General features: G+C 35.3%; 3 protein-coding genes across 4 annotated transcripts in view; 2 read left to right on the top strand and 1 right to left on the bottom strand.

Annotated features, from left to right (window-relative positions):
- Window positions 2,935-4,337, top strand: LOC109333978 (F-box/kelch-repeat protein At1g80440-like). Its single transcript, XM_019569560.1, has one exon. It carries the CDS (start codon window positions 3,161-3,163, stop codon window positions 4,241-4,243), a length of 1,083 nt encoding a protein of 360 aa, XP_019425105.1. The 5' UTR covers window positions 2,935-3,160; the 3' UTR covers window positions 4,244-4,337.
- Window positions 5,513-21,063, top strand: part of LOC109333945 (coatomer subunit beta'-2-like) — a 17,195-nt gene continuing 1,644 nt past the window's right edge. For both annotated transcript variants that reach the window (XM_019569532.1, XM_019569526.1), the window contains exons 1-20: window positions 5,513-5,655; window positions 5,888-5,908; window positions 6,327-6,388; window positions 7,373-7,427; window positions 15,122-15,158; window positions 15,440-15,765; window positions 15,863-15,994; window positions 16,096-16,244; window positions 16,769-16,837; window positions 17,091-17,241; window positions 17,338-17,403; window positions 17,771-17,959; window positions 18,341-18,481; window positions 18,569-18,643; window positions 18,789-18,965; window positions 19,151-19,242; window positions 19,323-19,439; window positions 19,877-19,991; window positions 20,132-20,203; window positions 20,819-21,015. In XM_019569532.1, coding sequence (XP_019425077.1) covers window positions 5,653-5,655; window positions 5,888-5,908; window positions 6,327-6,388; window positions 7,373-7,427; window positions 15,122-15,158; window positions 15,440-15,765; window positions 15,863-15,994; window positions 16,096-16,244; window positions 16,769-16,837; window positions 17,091-17,241; window positions 17,338-17,403; window positions 17,771-17,959; window positions 18,341-18,481; window positions 18,569-18,643; window positions 18,789-18,965; window positions 19,151-19,242; window positions 19,323-19,439; window positions 19,877-19,991; window positions 20,132-20,203; window positions 20,819-21,015 — 2,246 coding nt within the window. In that variant the 5' untranslated portion in view covers window positions 5,513-5,652. The remainder of the gene's footprint in view (window positions 5,656-5,887; window positions 5,909-6,326; window positions 6,389-7,372; window positions 7,428-15,121; window positions 15,159-15,439; window positions 15,766-15,862; window positions 15,995-16,095; window positions 16,245-16,768; window positions 16,838-17,090; window positions 17,242-17,337; window positions 17,404-17,770; window positions 17,960-18,340; window positions 18,482-18,568; window positions 18,644-18,788; window positions 18,966-19,150; window positions 19,243-19,322; window positions 19,440-19,876; window positions 19,992-20,131; window positions 20,204-20,818; window positions 21,016-21,063) is intronic.
- LOC109333953 (MAR-binding filament-like protein 1) overlaps window positions 20,323-21,063 on the bottom strand; it is a 31,580-nt gene continuing 30,839 nt past the window's right edge. Inside the window, exon 6 of the mRNA XM_019569537.1 lies at window positions 20,323-20,682. Coding sequence (XP_019425082.1) covers window positions 20,668-20,682 — 15 coding nt within the window. The 3' untranslated portion in view covers window positions 20,323-20,667. The remainder of the gene's footprint in view (window positions 20,683-21,063) is intronic.

The raw sequence follows: 21,063 nt of genomic DNA, 5'->3' as shown, positions 1-21,063 counted from the left end.
CCATTTTAAAAAATCAATAGTATATTATGTATTATATGTTATAAAATAATATTAATAGATAGCAAGTGATTTTTGACGGAAATGCTCAAACAAGTAATTTTCAGCTTCAAATCAATTTAAAAAATTAAACAATTAAAGGAACCACTCGTCTTATCAGTTTTGGTCTTCTTGTGGTAGCTAATGGCTAGATCTTTTACATGGTTGATTAACTTTATTAGCTAATTTATGAGTATTGTTATTTAACTAATGGACTATTGGTGAATATTATTGGTCGACTCATTAACCTTTTGGGTCGCTGTTGATAACATGCCTAATTGATTAGGCATGCTATCAAACTTATGTTTGTGGCTTTGTCGATAGACTCAATAAGTTGGCCTCTCGTGGCTGTTAAAAAAATGATTTGGATATATGACTACAAACAAATATCTTAGTTAGACAAACATATCATTAAGATTATATTCCTAGCTTTCTTGGTTGGACTCTTGTGGTTGATAAAAAAAACGTTTTAACACATGATTGAGGCAAAAAATAAAATTTAAGGCAAATATTCTTAATTCTCACCAAAAAGTCTAAGGATGTTTATAAATTTCTAATCTAAACCTTACATGCTTTAGTATTTACAATATAATAAACCCAGATTTACTGATTTAGCTTTTATTAATAGGATGATATTTGACAATCACAACCAAATCATAAAAGTCTTGATAAACATGAATTCAGAACTGTCACAATTATGTAACCCTTAGTCAGTTTCTACTATCAAAAATATCAATTTATCCATTCACCCACTGGGGCAGTTGTTCCCTTATAACTTCTTTACTAATTCAAAAGGATTCAGCTTCTCTAAACTTCAAACTAGTGATTTCTATATTAAAACAATTTATTCTGTTTTCATGAATAACAAGTCAACCCTTTTAACCTTATTAAAATGAATTAGACAAATGTGTTAAGTATTAGTTAATCTATAAGAATCACATCAACACGTAAGAAGCAAGATTATATTTTTAATTAATTAGGTACATGCCAATTTTCAGTCTATTTTGTCTTAATACAACTATTGTTACTGTATAATGAAAGTGACCGTGTTCAAACAAGTTTTGTTGAACAATCACATACAAGTCTAGACGCAAAAGAAATGTTAAGATCTATATGCAAACTTTGATAGCAAGTAATCAATGAAGTAATGTAATGTAAAAAGAGAAATAGAATAACGAATTCGATAAAAAATATATAATATAATTCATTGAATTGACTGAGCATTATCATCACCAATGGGACTTGATGGATTATTGTAATGCAACGGTCACAAAAGAGAATAATATAGTGAAGGATGAAAGATTGAATGGAATAATTTATAATTTAATATTAATCTATTATTACCCTAAAATTTTAAATTCAAATATTATTGACCATTCTTTTATATTATTTTTATTTAAAAATTAACATATGAATAATGTATTGGTAGTATAAAAAATACATCAAACTTTAATATCAAAATCAAGGAGTTAAAAAAGCATAACTTTATCTAAGGTGCAAATTGTATTTTGGATGGGATAGGTCATTGCTTTTTCAATAGTGACCACCAAAAGTTGTCTTTTTCTATATGTTCCATTCTCAATACCTTCTAGAACGTTATTTGTTACTCATAACTTATTTGGAAATCTCATGTGTTGCATCCCTTTACAATATTTGTATCGTATAAGCCTAATTTATAATTAATTTTGTAAGATAATATATTAAATGTATTTTGGATAAATATGAAGTTATTTTTTGATAGTTGGACCGGGAATAGAAGTTAAAAATAAATTTTATTGATGATGTGTTTACTTAATCAATTTTATTATGTATTTATTTAAATTAGCGATGCCTGATTGTAATTTTTTATTCTAAAAATAAACTAAAACATTATAGAAAGATATAGGTTTTTTTTTTTGGAGATGAGAGAAAATATGGTGTTCAAAAATATGTAAATGTGAGTAATTTGTAAATGATGCATAGAGTGAAGAAAACACATTGTTATAGTTATGGAGTGATTGAGACATGAAGTTAAATATATTTCATTAACGATAAATGATCATCTCCATATTATTATTTTTTGAAATTATATTTTTAGACTTTTTATTAATTTTTCCATTTTATATGTTTTAGTTATTTATTTTATCAAAAAGTGGGTGAAAAAGAAAGAAACTACTTGCATAGTAAGAATAACTAAATGAAAATTAACTATAAAACTCAATCACCACATTCATTTATGAGGCATAATTACGAGTAAGACTCATAATGAATTATTCAAAACTCAATTATTTATTTAACTCGTAAACTTGATTCTTTGACTAAATAAATCAAATTTTAGCTAAAAATTAAGTTTGTTAAATAAACGAACTAAACCTGAACTAAATGCAGTCCGACTCGTTATATTTATGATATGACTCAATTTATATATATATATATATATGTATATATGCATACATACATATAAAAACTATTAAATTTTATATGTATTAGACAAATAGTCATCATTTAAGTTGGCGAATTGAATTCATCAATCAAACTAATGAGTTGAATAAAACAACTTATAAACTTCAATCAAACTGATTTTGAGCTCAAAATATAATTCGTTTTGACCTTGAATCGAATTTCATACATAACACACGCTTATCGAACTGAAATGAAGTGAGACGTCATTCAACTAATATTGTATTCTATATTCAATCTTACTTCACACCCATTATTTTTTTTACTCAAAACTTATCACTTTAGTCCATATACCATATTTTTATGGCAATTTTACTTTGTGGTATTTCAATCAAAATACAAAAACTCCCTCAAACTTCAAAAACCTTCTAGAACATCGGTTGTTTTTTCCTCCTCAACTTATCCCAAACCCCTGGCCCTATGTGCCACTATCACACCTTTATAAATCCCAACACAAGACCACAACCCCACAAATCCTCACAAACTTTCTGTTTTCATTTTCACTAAAAATAGAAAAACTCATCTACTTCTAAAGTCTCAACCACGTTATTTATGATCATCTTCGATCAAGTTCCAAACTTGATCATGAAGATCTTCTCTTTCTGCTTTTTAAATTAATGGGTGTTCACTAGTTTTGTGAATACTCTCTTGATTTTCGTTTCCCACAATTTCTCTTTGTTCTGCGATGGATCTGATTTTGGGTTTACCGGAGGACATAGCCAGAGAGTGTCTGATTCGAATTTCGTACCAGCAGTTCCCGACGGTAGCATCGGTGTGTAAAGGGTGGAAGACGGAGATTGAGTCACCGGTTTTTCGCCGTCAGCGGCGGAGCACGGGGCATGCCCAGAAAATCCTTATCATGGTTCAAACACGAACTGAACCGGAGAAGTCTAGAACCGGTTCAACAAAACCCATGTCGAACCTGGTTTATTTTCTAAGTGTGTTTGAACCGGAAACGGGTAAATGGAGCGAGTTGCCACCGCCACCCGGGTTCGAATCCGGTTTACCAATGTTTTGCCAGTTGGCTGGTATTGGACCGGATCTTGTTTTAATTGGCGGTCTGGACCGGATTTCGTGGAATGCTTCTAATTCTGTTTTTATTTATAACATGTTGACGGCGGAGTGGAGGTGTGGGTCCCACATGCCAGGTGTGGGGCGTAGTTTTTTTGGTTGTGTGTCTGACCCTCAAGGAATAGTTTTTGTGGCTGGTGGTCATGATGATGATAAGAATGCGCTAAAGTCCGTGTTGGCATATGATGTGATGTCTGACTTATGGGTATCTCTTCCGAACATGACGTCAGAGCATGATGAGTGCAAGGCGATGTTTCGTGGTGGGAGGCTTTATGTTGTTGGTGGTTATCCTACGGAGTCGCAAGGGCAATTTGGGAGGAGTGCGGAGGTATTTGATTTTGCCACGTGGCAATGGAGCACTTTGGAAGGGTTCTTGGATTGTGCCACATGTCTATTGACATTAGTTGACGATTATGGTGATGGTGATGAGAGAATTTATATTTGCTCTGATGGCGGGTTAATGACGACAATCAAGGATTTCGCGGGACAAAAGATAGCCACACTTCCACCTGAGATACGCCATGTGGCACATATTAAAGCATTTGATGGAGCAATTTTGGTGATTGGATCAAGTGGGTATGGTGAAGAACATATGAGTTTTGTGTTTGATGTGAAGAGTGATAATGGTTGGAGAAAATTGGACAACCCGCGAGGATTTAGGGGACATGTCCAAACAAGCTGGGTTTTCAAGATATAGGAGAATGCGTTTTTGGTGTTTCCACATGATAATAATATAATTAATGTGAGTGTTTGATATATGTACTCTTATAGGAGTTTTTTTTACCTAAGAGTTTTCATTTTCTTAATGTATTATTTATCATCAATGTGTTAATTACTATTAAAAGTAATACACATAAATGATAAATAATATACTAATTATATAAAAAACTTTATATTGGTATCACATATGTTTAAACTCTTCATACTAATGGGATAGTTTGTTTGTGTAAATTGTGAGCAAGGTGTTTTTGTTCTTTTGATTTGCTTATATTAGTGATATGATTATGTATTCTTTTTTATTATATATGAAGGTTTTTGTTTTTTTTATTTGCCAAAACAACCAATCAGGATGATGTTTTATTTTTGGAAGATATTACTTTTAGTAATTTGATGTTTCACATAATATATTTGAATCTACTATGAAAGTTACATTTTTTTCAAAAAAAGGTGGAGCTTACAAGCAACAAGTATCTAACGACCAAATTCAGCACTTCAAATTTTCTCTGAAATAAGTTACTTTGACTAACTAATGTTTTTTGAGGATTTTACTTTTACCCAAATTTATTACGGTGTATAGTTAAATATGTTATATTTTATTAGTATTAGTAATAATGTAACGACTTTGACATAAATATCAGACACAATATTGATGCAGATAGATACGGATATATTAAAAATAGAAATAAATATGAAGATGAAAAAATTTAAATTGAGCTATAATATTTATATATTCGTAAGATGTATCACACAAAAATATTTGAAATATATCACTATATAACGTAAAATATCTAAACAATACTCCTCTTAAAGTTATTTTGTCAAATAATTCAACACTGTCATTCTATTCCATTATGGTAATTTACTTTTTCCCTTTCGTTTCATATCATTCCATCTATCCTACACTTATATCTCTAAAAATAGTAAAAAATGAAAAATATTATAATTACTCTAATAAATAAAAATGATATACTAATCAAACATACTGTCAGCTAACACTAGTTAAGAAGAAGAAAAATGCCAAATATTCATGAAGAGATTAGTTTAAGAGTGTGTTATTGATGCATTTACGTGTAAAGAATTATGCACATCAATGTATCATGTACCCTTTATTTGAATTACTTTTTATGAAAAATCAAATATAATTGAAAACTCTTACATTGGTGTATACTTCTTTTTTTCTCTTAGTAATTATGAATTATACAAGAAAATGATATAATATTGTTCCATACAGTGGCATTGTAGTAATTTGAAACACTCCCTCATTATCATCTTCATTCATATTCACAACAGAACCATTTGGTTCCTTATTTTCTCTGTGAGCACTATCTTTTGGGCTCTTCATTTTCAAAACCTAACTTCTTCAATTTCTTCTTCAAACTCTACAAAATGGTAATCTTCTTCTTTGATCTCTTCTTTCGCCAAAAACGCTTCAACTTTCTTAACAACCTTAGATCTGAATCTATCTCCATTCCATTTCATTTTTTTCCTTCTCATTACGCTCTCTACTATTTCAATTATTATTTTTTCAAAATGCGAGGCTATTGATTTTTGCTTTATTTGATTTTCAATATTTCTATGGGATCTAATAATAATTCACTCGTTTTGTTACTTGTTTTTGCAGCCTCTCAGACTCGAAATCAAGGTACTTATGCTTTCGATTTGTTGCTTATTTTGTGTTTGGTTGCTTATAAAATGTTTGATTCGTGTGTGTTAGACTTCATAGTTACATGGTTCGCACTACCAGTTTTATCATGTTTATCACTTTTTAAATTATTAGTACAACACTTCTTTTATATGGAGCCCGGTTGTGGTATGCGGTATGCCGAACCTGTACACGATATTTAGGCTAAATGAGAGAACCATGTAACTATGTGTTAGATTGCTTAGCAGCGAATCATAGTGCATATGTTTAGCTTTTTGTCTTTTGAGCCAAGGTTTATTGTGTTTGGTTGCGGAGAGAATGTTTTATTGATTTTTGTTTGAATTAGATTTCCTGGTAACCAAGCACAGCGCTGATTTTTAGTTGATAAAACTGACGCTTTTTTGTAATATATGTTCAGCGAAAGCTTGCGCAAAGATCGGAAAGAGTAAAATCTGTGGATTTACATCCAACAGAACCATGGTAATCTCTTTTCCTTTGCTGTGCTGTGTGATTTTGTCTTTAGAGTTATTTTATGACAAGGAAGTCTGATACTGGCTTTCCAGTGCGAGTTGTGTCACTGTCAGATTAGAAAACATGTTTGTGCTAATTACCTTTTCTAGTATTGTAAATATATTTGTGAGATGGAACGTCTTTTTGGTATTGTTCATTCAGGAGTTGGGGGGTTGGCAGTGTCACTTAACTTCTGTCTCAAGTTGTACATACTTTGTTACTTTCAGTGTTGATTTCTCAAGGTGCATTTGAAATTTTTCTTTAGTGAAAGATCATTAAGTTATTTGATATATTTACAAGTTTTGTTTCAAAATTCTCACTCAATTGGGGCATTCATATTTTAAATGAGGATGATGCAAGAAGAGTATTTTTCTGCCACCTTATTCTTGTATGACATCACATGGCATGAATCATCAATTGTCAATGTAGTTGTCCTTGTATACCACAACAAAACGGCATAACCGAAAGAAAACATTGCCATCTTATTGAGATTGCTGGCATTCTTTTATTACCTGCCAATGCCATTGCTATATATTTTTTGGGTACTACCATGGGTATCTCAAAGGGTAAGGAACTAATCCCTTTCGGGGTACGTGATTGTCCCTTCCAACAAGTGTCGCTCCCATTGACCTTTTGGTCATCTTGGGGATCTAGTGAGGCCTTATACCACTAGACCAATACCTTGTTGGTACCATTGCTATATATTAATTACAATTACAACACCAAACAACTGTATGGTATGACTTTAAATAACAAATTCCTTCATTTAGTGTTTCTCAAGTGTGGCATCTATAAGGATAGTTTGTGAGAATTTGTCACTAATGGTGGTTTGTGCTCTATGAGAATACCATCCTACCATTGACTTTAGTTTGTCACTGTGGAGATTATGAAGATTGATGATAGTTGATAATTGGACATTTTGCTGAATTGTATGACATACCATTATTAATGCAGGATTCTTGCAAGTCTATACTCTGGAACTGTGTGCATCTGGAACTACCAGTCTCAGGCATGTCAATTTTTTTATAATTGAAATGTTGCATATTGTTTTAACATATACCTAATTCAGAAATGTTATGGTGGATTCATATACGTTGGCACTTGAGTCAGACACGGGTGTTTGTTCGTTGATCTCCAAACAAGTGACCTCTTGCACCGTCCCTATATGCAATGAGCTGCTGGTTCACAAATTAGGGAGCTTATTTGTTATGGCTTCCTTCAAATTTGAAGCAGTCACATTCTATTTCTTTATTAGAAAAAACAATAGTGTATACTTATATTACTCAAAAAACATTGTTCAAAATGTTTTTCTCTACGAAAATGTTCCGATTTATATAGTTCTACACATATATTAAGTTAAAGATAAATTGTACTTCGTAAAAACTTAATCATTTTAAATTTCTAACTTGTTATGATATGTAGAATAATTTTGTATCCCTCTCTCTCTCTCTTGCATTCATTGGTTCTAATTAACCCATATTAATAGTCAAATTCAGAATTATGGCTCTAGTTTGGGGATGTCTACCTTGTGTTGTTTGGCATAGTCCATGTGTGTAACTGTAAACACATGGACGCTTAAGCAACAAAAAGGAGTGTGTGCAACATGATTGATTAACATAATGTATAAATTAGGAAGAGTTGGGCTTGATATATGCAGCAAGTTTTGACCAGTATCAATAGTTAGTTAGTTACTGTATGGTCAGTCTGTATAGCATCCCATTCCAAAAGAAAGTAAAAGAGAATAGAATGGCTTAAGTAGTGATCTGTTGCATTAAAGATTTGTTAGAATTTAAGATAGCGTTTCATACTCCAAAGTAGATTTAGATGGTGTAGTTTTGTGAAATTTATACCATTGTAAATTGATGTGGATAGCTTTGGCTTTGGGATTTTCCCCTCTTACTTGAGTTATTTAAAGAATTGCAATTAAAGAGATAAGATTCAAAGGAATTGTCCCTAACCAGAATCAATAGGATTCTGCAAGGGTTTTATAGAGAATTTTATTGATGTAAAAAGAAGAAGAAATGTCTGTGTACAAGGATCCCACGATCCACACCCTCACTGATTCCACAATCAGTTGGAATTCCCACTCTGATTCAATGCCTAACTACCTCCTAACAACTTTCTATTTATAGAAGCTTAACTACCTAACTACCTAAGGGTATAATAGGTAAGTTGGTTATTCTATTTCAACCAAACTCCCCTTTTCCCCCTTTTATACACATTAACAATCCTTGGCCTGGTTTGAGCCTTATCAATACCCTTCCCTAAAAGAATCAACTTGTACTCAAGTTGAAAATCTGGAAATCTTGCTTGTAGGGTAGTTGTGTCCTCCCATGTGTAGTCATGATTAGGAAGATCCTTCCACTTGACCAGTACCTCCACATTCCCCCGAGTATCTTCCCTCTGATCAATGATGTCTTCTGGGATGACCTCTAATTCCAACTCTTCATTCAACATTGGAGGTAGGGGTTGAGGCTATTGTTGGGGTTTTAAGGCCTTCTTTAGTAATGACACATGGAACACTTGGTGGATCTTAGCATGAAGGAGTAATGCTAACTTATAAGCAACAGGTCCCACCTTCTCAATCACTTGGTAAGGACCATAATATTTTGGGGCTAGCTTAGCATATGGTCGTTTGGCCAATGACTTGAGCTTGTATGGTTGCAATTTGAGATATACCCAATCTTTCAACTCAAATTTCAAAGCTCACCTGTACTTATCTGCTTGCTGTTTCATCACATTCTGGCCTTCAACAAATTCTCCTTCAGTTTTTCCAATACCCCATCCCTCTGAGAAAACATCCTATTGACCTCATCCACCTTAGAGGGAATAGCCCCTGCCTTCAAGAGTGTGGGTGCTTCCCTTCCATATAAGGCTTTAAAGGGTGTCATCCCAGCTGAACTGTTGTAGTTAGAGTTGAACCAGAACTCTGCCCAGGAAAGCCAATCTAACCATTGTTTAGGCCTTGGTCCCACAAAACACCTGAGGTAGGTTTCCAAGCATCTATTAACCACCTCAGTCTGCCCATCAGTTTGGGGATGATATGATGTGCTAAATTTGAGTTGAGTACCAACCACCCTGAATATTCCCTTCCAGAACTGATTGAGAAACACAGAGTCTCTGTCAGAAATTATAGTAGTAGGAAAACCATGTAGCTTAACCACCTCTTTCAGAAACAGGGTATCTACATCCTTTGCTGAGTAAGGATGACCCATAACAAACATATGAGCATACTTTGACAACCTATCCACCACCACAACAATAGTATCCTTACCTTTAACCTTAGGTAATCCTCCCATGAGGTCCATAGAAATATCCATCCATACTTCTTGAGGTATGGGAATAGGCTGTAATAACCCAGCAAGGGCCAAAGTAGAGTATTTGTTTCTTTGGCACACCTCACAATCTTCCACAAAACTCTTAATATCCGACCTCATCCCCTCCCAAAACAGGAAGTTAGAAATCCTTGTGTAGATTCTGAAATGGCCAGAATGGCCTCCCATAGGAGTCTCATGGCACTCAGCCATAATGATAGGAATTCTGTTGGATGACTTAGACAAGACCAACCTTCCCTTATAGTAGAGAAACCCTTTCCTCAACTCAAAATCAGGATGTGAATTAGGGGCCACTGTCAATTCTTGAAAGATCCTCTTCCATTTAGAATCCTATTGCAATTCTTGATTCCATAGGTCTACCTCTTCACTACTAATAATTGAGATGGCAGAGTACATAAGTTTCCTGGAGAGGGCATCAGCCACAGAGTTTTCACTCCCTGGTTTGTATTGGATATCAAAATCTAATACCACCAACTTAACTGCCTATTTGAATTGCTCATCAGAGAAAAGCCTCTACCCAGTTAAAAACTTGAGACTCTTCTGATCTGTTTTTATAATAAAATGCCTTCCTACCACATAATGCCTCCACTTTTGGATGGCCTGAACCAATGCCATCAATTCCCTCTCATAGACAGATTTTTGTTGTGCCCTTAAGGACAAACCTTGACTCCAAAAAGCTAGTGGCCTCCCCTCCTGCATCAAGACTGCCCCTAACCCCTTGCTAGATACATTTGTTTATATTACAAACTCCTTGTCAAAATTAGGGACAACTAGTAAGGGTAGGATGGTCATAGCCATAGTAGTTAAGATCACGATTTAACTCGTAGAATCGGTAGATCTTACGAGTTTTCAAGAGCTAGAGAGTCGCATGCCCACTCTGACTGTGATCTCACCACCATTAGTGAGATCGCCAGGGGAAGATCACAGGATCTTAAAATCGCTGACTCGTTGTGATTTTCTGTTTTATGGCAACAACCCTAAATTAAAAAATCTTCATCTTTTAAACCCATATATAATGGGAAACCTATGGTCCAAAATCATTTGATACGCCAAATATTCTTCTAACCCCTAAATTTCTAAATAACAAACAAACCATAACCAGAATAGAAGTATAAGTTATAACCACAACCAGAAGCTCTCAAAGACTTCATTTTCAAGACTTTTCCTTATTATCATCTTCATCTTCAACATAATTGTTTTCCTTATTCTCTCTAAAGTGATGTTCTTTTTCTCTTTTATGTTGTAATGTGTAATGACAGAAAAATGGTGTTCATTTCGTTGTCTTTGTTATGTTCTCTCTCTTTTTTATGTAATTTTTTGTGTTATGCTTTTGTTAAATTTTGTTTTATATATGTCACTGTCAACACTCAGATTGACTTTTGTTCCCATTCTATATACATACTATTACAATATAAGTGTAGGTTACATAAAACATGAAGTTTCCACCTAAAACACCGCGTAGCTATAGGTTCTGATACTTGTTGGTGTTTTTTGTTATCAAACACTTTAGTTGATTATGTTGATATGTTAGTTTTGCGATTATGTGGGACTTTATACTTTTGTATGCATATATTTTGATGTTGGAAGTTTAAGTTTAGGATTTAACGTGTATACACTGATAGTGTAAGAATTTTTTACACTGTCATCAAATCATTCACCATTGATTTGTTAACCACCACTGACTCTCAAACAAAAGTAATGCAAATCAATGGTGGATGATGTGTTGATATTGTAAAAATCTTTATACTGCCAGTGCATAGATCTACTTGTTAATTTTGTTATTTAAAGCCGACAATGGAGAAAGTTGAAGATTTTATTATCCTGTGTATATGTATGTCTAAAAAAATTAATATTTGGTAGGATCTTACGATTCGTATTACGACAACACGTTTTACGTTTTCATCTACCCTTCCGATCTTACGTAAGATCTCGATCTTGTCAACTATGGTCATAGCTTTCTAAAACTCTTCAAAGGCAGTAGTAGCTTCAGGAGTCCAACTGAATGAGTCATTTTGTAGCAATTCAGTTAGTGGTTTAGCAATATTCCTATAGTTTTGGACAAACTTTCTGTAATATCCAGTAAGGCCTAGGAATCCCCTTGAGCTCTTGATGTTGGTAGGTTGAGGCCAAGTCATCATATCCTCCACCTTAGATAAGTCAACAGATACCCCCTTCTAAAAAATGATGTGACCTAGGTACTCAATACTATTCTGGCCAAAACAGTTTGCAAGTGTTGGCCATGAGCCTCCAAATCAGAACTATACACTAGAATGTCATCAAAGAAAACTAGAGCAAACTTCCTCAAATAAGGTTTTAGGATCTCATTCATCAATGACTGAAAGATAGAGGGGGCATTGGTCAACCCAAATGGCATGACCAAGAACTCATAGTGTCCCTCATGAGTTCTAAAGGCTGTCTTCTCAACATCTTCCTCCTTCATCCTTATCTGATGATAGCCTGATTTGAGGTCTAACTTAGAGAACACCCTAGCACCCCTTAGTTCAACAAGTAGTTCCTCAACCAACGGAATAGGGAACTTATTTGACACAATAATTTTGTTAAGTGTCCTATAGTCTACACAAAACCTCCATCCCTCATCCTTTTTCTTTACTAGAATAATAGGGCTAGAGTAAGGACTAATGCTAGGTCTAATTACCCCTGCAACCATCATCTCAGCCACCAACCTTTCAATTTCAGCCTTCTGATAATGTGGACACCTGTAAGGCCTGATATTAGGTACCTCAGTTTCCTCCTTCAAGTGAGTGAATGGCGGCATGGTCATGTCTTATTGAGGGTGGGAGCCCCTGAGGATCATGAAAAACATCTTGATACTGGAATAGCACCTGTTGCAGTTTTATTGGCACAACCTCTTCAGCCTGAGAATGTTGATGAGTGTCACACTGGACCATTAGGCCCTCCCCTTCTTCCATAAGTACCTGCATGAGGGCCCCCAAAGATAATTATGTCCTGGTCAAAGTAGGATCTCCCACCAAGGTAAATGTGGACCCTGCCTACTTGATGTTTAGAATCAATTTCCCAAAGTCAGCACTGACCTCACCCAACCCTGCTAGCCATTCAATACTCAGCACCAAATCGACTCCTTTCAACCCAAAGAGGTAAAAGTCCTGAATCACCTTTAACCCTTTAAGAGTCAGTTTGAGTTGTGAGCATTTCCCCTAAGATTTCACCTTATGTCCATCCCCAACCTCCACCATATAGGCTTTAGTCTCTTGCACCTTCAGATTCATACTATCCAGTACCTCCTTGGCTATGAAATTATGTGAGGCTCCACAATCAATCATCACTACTACTGATCTACTTCCCAAAGTCCCCTCAATTTTCCAAGACTTGGTGGAAGTGAACCCCTTCATAGAGTAAAGGGATAATTGCAAGAAATTGAGGACATCCTGCTCTGGCCCCACCTCTAATTCCCCTTCTGACTCCTCCTCCTCACTAAGAATGAGCATCCTTAGTTGTTTATTTTTACAAATGTGATCCCTAGTGAAGGGTTCATCACATTTGAAGCAAAGTCCCTTTTTCCTTTTCTCCCTCATCTCAACTGGTAAGCCTCCTATACTCCCCTCTGTTTTTGGAACTATCAACTTCTTGAACAGTTCTAGCACTACCAACCACACTACCAACTGATGATGACCCAATGATACCACCCTGCTGTAAGTTTGGCTCTTGTATAGAATCCCAGACTTAGCATAACTCCCACTAGGTCTCCTATTCATCACTGTATTCTTATGCTCAATGAGTATGGCTTTTTGTTTCACTTCAGGCAAGATTCCCAACTCATACAACCTCACCTCTATCCTCACCTCCTCTTTCAACCCATTTAGGAAGATTCCCCTTACAAAATCTTGATTGATTTCTTGCAAAGCCCCTGCATACTTCTCAAATTCTTCCACGTATGCTTCCACACTACCCTCTTGTTTTAAGGACAACAATAGTTCAAAGGGATTTTGTATCATAGAGGGTTGAAAATGCCTTACGACTGCTATCTTGAAGCTACTCCACGTGGGTGAGGGATTGCTTCGTTCCCACCACTGGAACCAGCTCAGGGTCTTCCCATCAAGGGCCACCATCGTTGCTTGCATCCTCTCCTCCTCTGTGATGGCTCGCATAGCAAAATATCTCTCAAATTTCTGCGCCCAACCATGTGCATCATCACCGCAGAAGATTGGAATTTCAAGTCTTCTCCACTTATCATGACTTGAATGAAATTTGTGGCTCTCTACCTCTTCCTCGTTTTCGCTACTCCTCTCTGCCGATTGATTACCGCTTGAAATCCCTAGCTTCGAGGCTATCGCTTCTAGCAATTCTTCAGTTTTCTTAGTGCGTGCCTCGTTGAGTTCCACTCGCATCCGAAGCTCTTCTCTCTCTTGTCTCATCTCCTCCCAATTCTCGTTTTCTCGTGACATGCTTCACGTAGAAACCATAAGCTATCGCGACAGAAACAATGGTGGTTCTCACTCCCCTCAGGCACCAGAAACGGTGCTCTGATACCAGTGATAAACACGGGTATCAAGAATTGCAATTAAAGAGATAGGATTCAAAGGAATTGCCGCTAACCAGAATCAATAGGATTCTGCTAGGGTTCTATAGAGAATTTTATTGATGTAAGAAGAAGAAGAAGAAATATCTGTGTACAAGGATCCCATGATCCACAACCTCACTGATTCCACAATCAGTTGGAATTCCCACTCTGATTCAATGCCTAACTACCTCCTAACAACTTTCTATTTATAGAAGCTTAACTACCTAAGGGTATAATAGGTAAGTTGGTTATTCTATTTCAATCAAACTCCCCTTTTTCCCTTCTTATACACATTAACAATCCTTAGCCTGGTTTGAGCCTTATCACCTCTGTCATATGTAGTTCCATTCTTTTTAATACTCTGAATGTTCTTATTCTTTTTTCATTTGTTCTGTTTGAGACATGTTTTCATAGTTTGCTGTACTGCATGCATTACGGATTTTAAGTTAGCTTTGGCTTTGGGATTTTCCCCCTCTTACTTGAGTTATTCCCCAAAAAATCAACATTGGCCAAATTTTTTACCCGTATATAGTTTTGGACATTCTGCATGTTGTTATATGGTATTTTGGTGTTTCTGGTGTACTGAGATAGGCATAATCATCATTTTTCTATCATGAGTCCTGGTCTCTCCATGATCAATTTTAATTTTATTCATTTTGATGCATTCTATATGCATTTATAATTGGTAGTAAAAGAAGTGAGACTGTCTCCAACTCCTGCTCCTATTTTTGAATCCTTCACAAGCTTTTATGCTTCAACTGGATGATCGTTAGTTTGTATGGAGATTCACTTGTGTGATTAACATTAATTTCTTTGGTTTTATTTCAGACCATGGCCAAGTCTTTTGAGGTTACTGAGTTACCAGGTGCATGAACTTTTTTCAGTTTGTGTTTCATTTTTATTAACTGGTTTCTTGAAGCCATTTTCTTTAGCTGTATGGAAATTTCTATGGTACCCATCTTTTTTCCAGGGATTGGTACCAAGGGTGAGTCATCAAACATCATTGGCTATTGATTTTTTAAAATGTTTTTCATTAATCCAGCATTCAATCAATGCTTGACAACTCACCATGCCAATTCCATTTGAGTACCTTAAAAATTTTCCTTTGTATATTTCATGGGACTGATAAACAGCATGACTTTGCAGTTAGATCAGCCAAGTTTATTGCACGCAGACAGTGGGTTGTTGCCGGAGCAGATGATATGTTTATTCGTGTATATAATTACAACACAATGGATAAAGTTAAAGTATTTGAAGCTCATACAGATTACATCAGGTGTGTGGCAGTTCATCCTACCCTTCCTTATGTGCTGTCATCATCTGATGATATGCTCATTAAGCTTTGGGATTGGGAAAAGGGCTGGGTCTGTACCCAGATATTTGAAGGACATTCTCATTATATCATGCAAGTTACATTTAATCCTAAAGACACCAACACCTTTGCCAGTGCATCTCTTGATCGCACCATAAAGGTATGCATGTGCTTTTTTCACCAGTTTTCAACTTTTTGTTTATTTATTTCCATGTACTTATGATATAATGCCATAATGCTATTATGTTCCTTGGCAGATTTGGAACCTTGGCTCTCCTGACCCCAATTTTACATTGGATGCTCATCAGAAAGGAGTAAATTGTGTGGATTACTTCACAGGTGGTGACAAACCTTATCTAATTACTGGTTCTGATGATCACACTGCCAAGGTTTGCCCTCTATTTTCTGTTTTCTTTACTCTTCCCTTTGCTTTATTGTCTTTATGCTTGTGTTGATAGGAATTATTACATGGGGAAAATCTATGTAACAGGTATGGGATTATCAGACCAAAAGTTGCGTCCAGACTCTTGAAGGTCATACACACAATGTATCTGCTGTATGCTTTCATCCCGATCTTCCTATAATCATTACTGGCTCTGAGGATGGCACAGTGCGCATATGGCATTCAACAACGTATAGGTAATTTGAGATTCAGAGTGCTGAGTTGTGAGCTTTATCGTTATCATATTCCATTTGTTACATTCCTCTTGCTTTTTTATCTCATTGTCATCACTCTCGCAAGAAACTTGAATAATTTGCCACTGGTTGACTTTTTATCTTAAAGAATGAGGCCTTATGCCTGTTTGTCTTTTTTTCCTTCAAAACTTATGATATTGTTGTTCACTTGTTGCTTCTTAACCTATCCTTTTATGACATTATCATCAAAATATTAGAAAGAGTTCTTCTGGTGAATATGATATCTAGATTTGATGTTCACTTCAGATATAGATAATGCTGAAGTTGTGACTAGCAGACTGGATAATGTTGTCTAATTTTTCTATTTCTATTTTCTATTTTTTACTACCTTTACTATGTTAAACCCTTTCTCTTTAAGATTTTCCTAAAAGTAGTTTGCACTTGGAAGTATATTTGAGAATATGGATGTAATTTTAATTCTTGTGACTGGAAGTTATAAATTTTATGGTTGTTTAATCTGCTTGCAGGCTTGAGAATACATTAAACTATGGTCTTGAAAGAGTTTGGGCTATCAGTTACCTGAAGGGTTCACGTAGGTGAGTTTCATTTTTGGATAAAATTTGTACAAGTAATTTAGGAGCCTCACAAGCACTTGAATGAACCATGTTCACTGGGGCAATAGTGCAAGGTCTGCAAGTTTTCGTAACTGATTTGAAAAAACTTTTTTGTTTTTTGTCATGTGTCACGTGATCTGGTTTTCTTTATTCTCTCCACAGAGGAAAATCTTCTTTACTGTTTCTTTTTCAAGCTTCTCAGCCGATCTCATTACCACAACATCTTTCTCTCCAGGGTTGTGATTGGCTACGATGAAGGTACTATTATGGTCAAACTTGGTCGAGAAGAACCCGTGGCCAGCATGGACAACAGTGGTAAAATTATTTGGGCTAAGCATAATGAAATTCAGACTGTCAACATACGGAGTGTAGGGGCAGATGTGGAGGTATGACCTCAATTTCTTGCAATTTTACTCTATAACATGTAATCAAGAAGTGAAAACTCATTTTTCATTGACATACACAAGTACTATGTTTTTTAGATTGCTGATGGAGAAAGGCTACCTTTGGCTGTTAAGGAGTTGGGCACCTGTGATCTCTACCCACAAGTCAGTAAACATGCTTCTTCTAGTATTACTTTGCATTCTTTCGCTGTTAATGATCATTTATGCTTACATTATGCCATCCTTGGCAGAAGAAACAAGTATATTTACATTATTTAGCAAATCATACATTTTGCTCTGTTCATCCTGGCTTATTTCTGTGGTTCATGTGTTTTACATTTTTCATATTACATCAGGTATATTTTAAAGGAATTATTCCTTTGTAGCCTTCAATGTGTATATATATATATATAAAGAAACGATATTTAAATTAATAACCATTCCTCTGGGTTCAATTATCATCACTACTTGTTTGTTTCTTCATGTATGTTGTGACTGGTGGTCTTACTAGTGATTTGCTTTCAATATTCAGAGCTTAAGGCACAATCCAAATGGAAGGTTTGTTGTTGTATGTGGTGATGGTGAGTATATTATATACACTGCTTTGGCATGGAGAAATAGGTCATTTGGTTCGGCACTTGAATTTGTTTGGTCTACTGATGGAGAATATGCTGTGAGAGAAAGTACATCAAAGGTTAAAATATTCAGCAAAAATTTCCAGGTTCGTATTTCCTCGATCATTTGATATTTTGAATTTTTGATGATGAAAGTGGTGTAGTCAACATATTGTCAACATTTCTTAGAAGGGAATGCAAACTGGATCCCGTCATTGGTATATTGTTTGTGATGAGGAGTCTTAAAAATTATGCTGGCTATTAATTTTTCTCAAAAGAATCATATTTTGACAAGCAACCGGAGAATTTGCTTCCAGTGCTTCCAATATAGGATGATTTTTGTTTTTAAAATATTGCCAGACTTGCTTCTCTAAAATAAAATCCTCTATTTTTTTGGTTACGAAGTCCTCATTATTTTAGTTGTCTGCTAGATTAAGTATGTTTTATCTAGGGAAAATTAATTGGGGTTCAAATTATGTGTATTCCAGGAAAAGAAGAGTATCCGACCAACATTCTCAGCTGAACGAGTATTTGGTGGCACTGTACTAGCAATATGCTCAAATGATTTCATCTGCTTTTATGACTGGGCTGAGTGCAGGTTGATTCGTCGCATTGATGTTAATGTGAAAGTAAGTGCTTTCATGAGGTGGCATCTATCTTTCTGCTTCGTTTGTCTTCCTATTCCATGTTAAATTTGTTAATTTTCCTTGAGTCAGAATCTCTACTGGGCTGATAGTGGTGATCTAGTGACGATTGCTAGTGATACATCATTCTACATCCTGAAGTACAATGTGAGGATTCTGATTCCCTTAATATTTTTCTTACAATTATAGCTTTCTCTGAAGAGCATTTTTTTCTCACATTTTTGGTTGAATGAATGTCTGGTGGCACTTTACTGGTGAAGCGCAATAAATGTTTTAACTTCCACTGTTGCAGCGTGATGTTGTTGCATCTTATCTAGATAGTGGAAGACCTGTAGATGAGCAAGGTGTTGAAGATGCCTTTGAGCTCCTTCATGAAACAAGCGAACGAGTCAGGACAGGGATCTGGGTTGGGGATTGTTTTATCTACAACAACTCCTCATGGAGGCTTAATTACTGTGTTGGTGGTGAGGTATTAATTCTTTTCCCTCTTAGGTTCAAAGGAACTGCATATTATATTTTCTGAACTCTTCGTGGTCATGTTCTCTTTGTCTTGTTTGATTTTTTCTTTTATCGAAAAAGATATTTATTGTATAAAGAGAATAAGAGGTTCATAGTAATTAGTATGTATGCTGATGCATATCTTTGTGAATTTAGGTAACCACAATGTTTCATTTGGACCGTCCTATGTACTTGTTGGGATATCTTGCCAGTCAAAATAGGGTATATTTGATAGACAAAGAGTTCAAGTAAGTGAACCGTTTATATTCATTATTTAAAATCTCTTAATGCCGTGATCTTGACTATTTTTCTTGATTGTTTTTCTCAGTGTCATTGGATACACACTGCTTTTAAGCTTGATTGAATACAAGACTCTTGTGATGCGTGGTGATTTGGAAAGGGCCAATGAAGTTTTACCATCAATTCCTAAAGAGCATCATAATAGGTACTTTGTGTTACTTGGTAACAGAATGATTTAGTTTTCTTTTATCATTTGGAAATTATGTTTGATATGTTTTAAAAATAGGAAATGCTTTTTCTAACACAGTTATGCTTTATAAAATAATGTTATACTATTTACCTAGAAAAATCTATACCTATATAATTTTCATGCACTGGCTCTTATAATTTAGGTCCATGACAAGAGTCCAACCCAAAAGATCTGTCTATTAGTTGGGAAAACTTCATGGCTTAAGTACCATATGGAGCTTGCTTATTTACTCATGCTTGACGTTTTTATGATATTAATTTGTGATCTTATATATTACATGTTCTTTTGCATGTCCCTTTGATTTAATTGTTGACTAGGACTTGTGTTCTAAAGTTTGGTGCTTACATGGCATTAACAGCTTAATTGCAATTATGTGCTTGTTTTTATGGTAGTGTGGCTCGATTCCTGGAATCACGAGGAATGATAGAAGATGCTCTTGAAGTAGCAACTGACCCTGACTATCGGTTTGATCTAGCCATACAACTTGGAAGGTTAGAGGTTGCAAAGGTAAGTTCATTTGTATCTGCAGAGAGATATCACTTGTAAAATTTTATAACTTTAATAATTAATTTTTTTGTTTTATTTGTTTAAATGAATTTGGTTTGTCAGTTTATGTTGTGAGTAATATTCATCCTCTATATTTGCAGGGTATTGCTACAGAAGTGCAGAGTGAGTCTAAATGGAAGCAGCTGGGAGAATTAGCTATATCTACTGGAAAGGTGTTTTTTCTTTGTCAAATTAATCTTCAAATTTAGTGTGGTTCCTTTAACAATTGACTGAATTACATTCCCAAGTGTCCATGTTCAAATCTATTAATGTGAGTGCCCTGATGATATGCTGCTGAATATGGCCATGTGTACCGATGGATGTAGCCCTTCTAGCAGCTTCTCAGATGCAAGAGGGTTCAGAAGTTTCAGTTAGTGCCAAATTATAGTTTGGTTGGAATGTAATACTCCCCTGTCATATTTTTTGATGTCATTGACATATCTTTCAGCTCCCTTGACTTTTATTGGTGATTCTTCTAACCTTTTTGTTGCAAGCACACTATTAAGAGGGCAGTAATGGAAGTTAAATTCTTAATCCATTGTGACTTCCAAACATTGTTGAGGGGATTCCCTCTGATTACTTCATTAAAACTTCAGAACAGAGTGTAGTAGTATTCTTTTACCTTTTCCACTCAATTTCATTCCAAACTACTCTGTTAATCCGGGTGCATGATTAGGATGTTGATTATTAATTTTATTCTTCTAACAACCAATGATACATTTGGTAGTGATTGTTGTTGGGTATCTCCCTTGTTTGATTGCAGCTCACTTTATCATCTGTTGTTGCAGTTAGAAATGGCTGAGGAGTGTCTAAAGCATGCAATGGATTTGAGTGGGTTGCTGCTTCTATATTCTTCTTTAGGAGATGCTGAAGGAATATCAAAACTTGCAACTCTTGCTAAAGAGCAGGGGAAGAACAATGTTGCATTTCTTTGCTTATTTATGTTGGGTAAGCTTGAAGACTGCCTTCAACTGTTGGTTGAAAGGTAATATCATACACACTTATGCTCTTTTCATTTCTGACATTACCGGCA

This window comes from Lupinus angustifolius, chromosome LG02 (genome assembly GCF_001865875.1).
Source record: "Lupinus angustifolius cultivar Tanjil chromosome LG02, LupAngTanjil_v1.0, whole genome shotgun sequence".
NCBI classification, from domain to species: Eukaryota; Viridiplantae; Streptophyta; class Magnoliopsida; order Fabales; family Fabaceae; genus Lupinus; species Lupinus angustifolius.
This window is presented reverse-complemented; position numbering and strand designations above follow the sequence as displayed.

What these genes read in the sequence shown, in the direction of transcription:
- LOC109333978 (XM_019569560.1), top strand. Translation starts at nt 3,161, where the DNA reads ATGGATCTGATTTTGGGTTTACCGGAGGACATAGCCAGAGAGTGTCTG.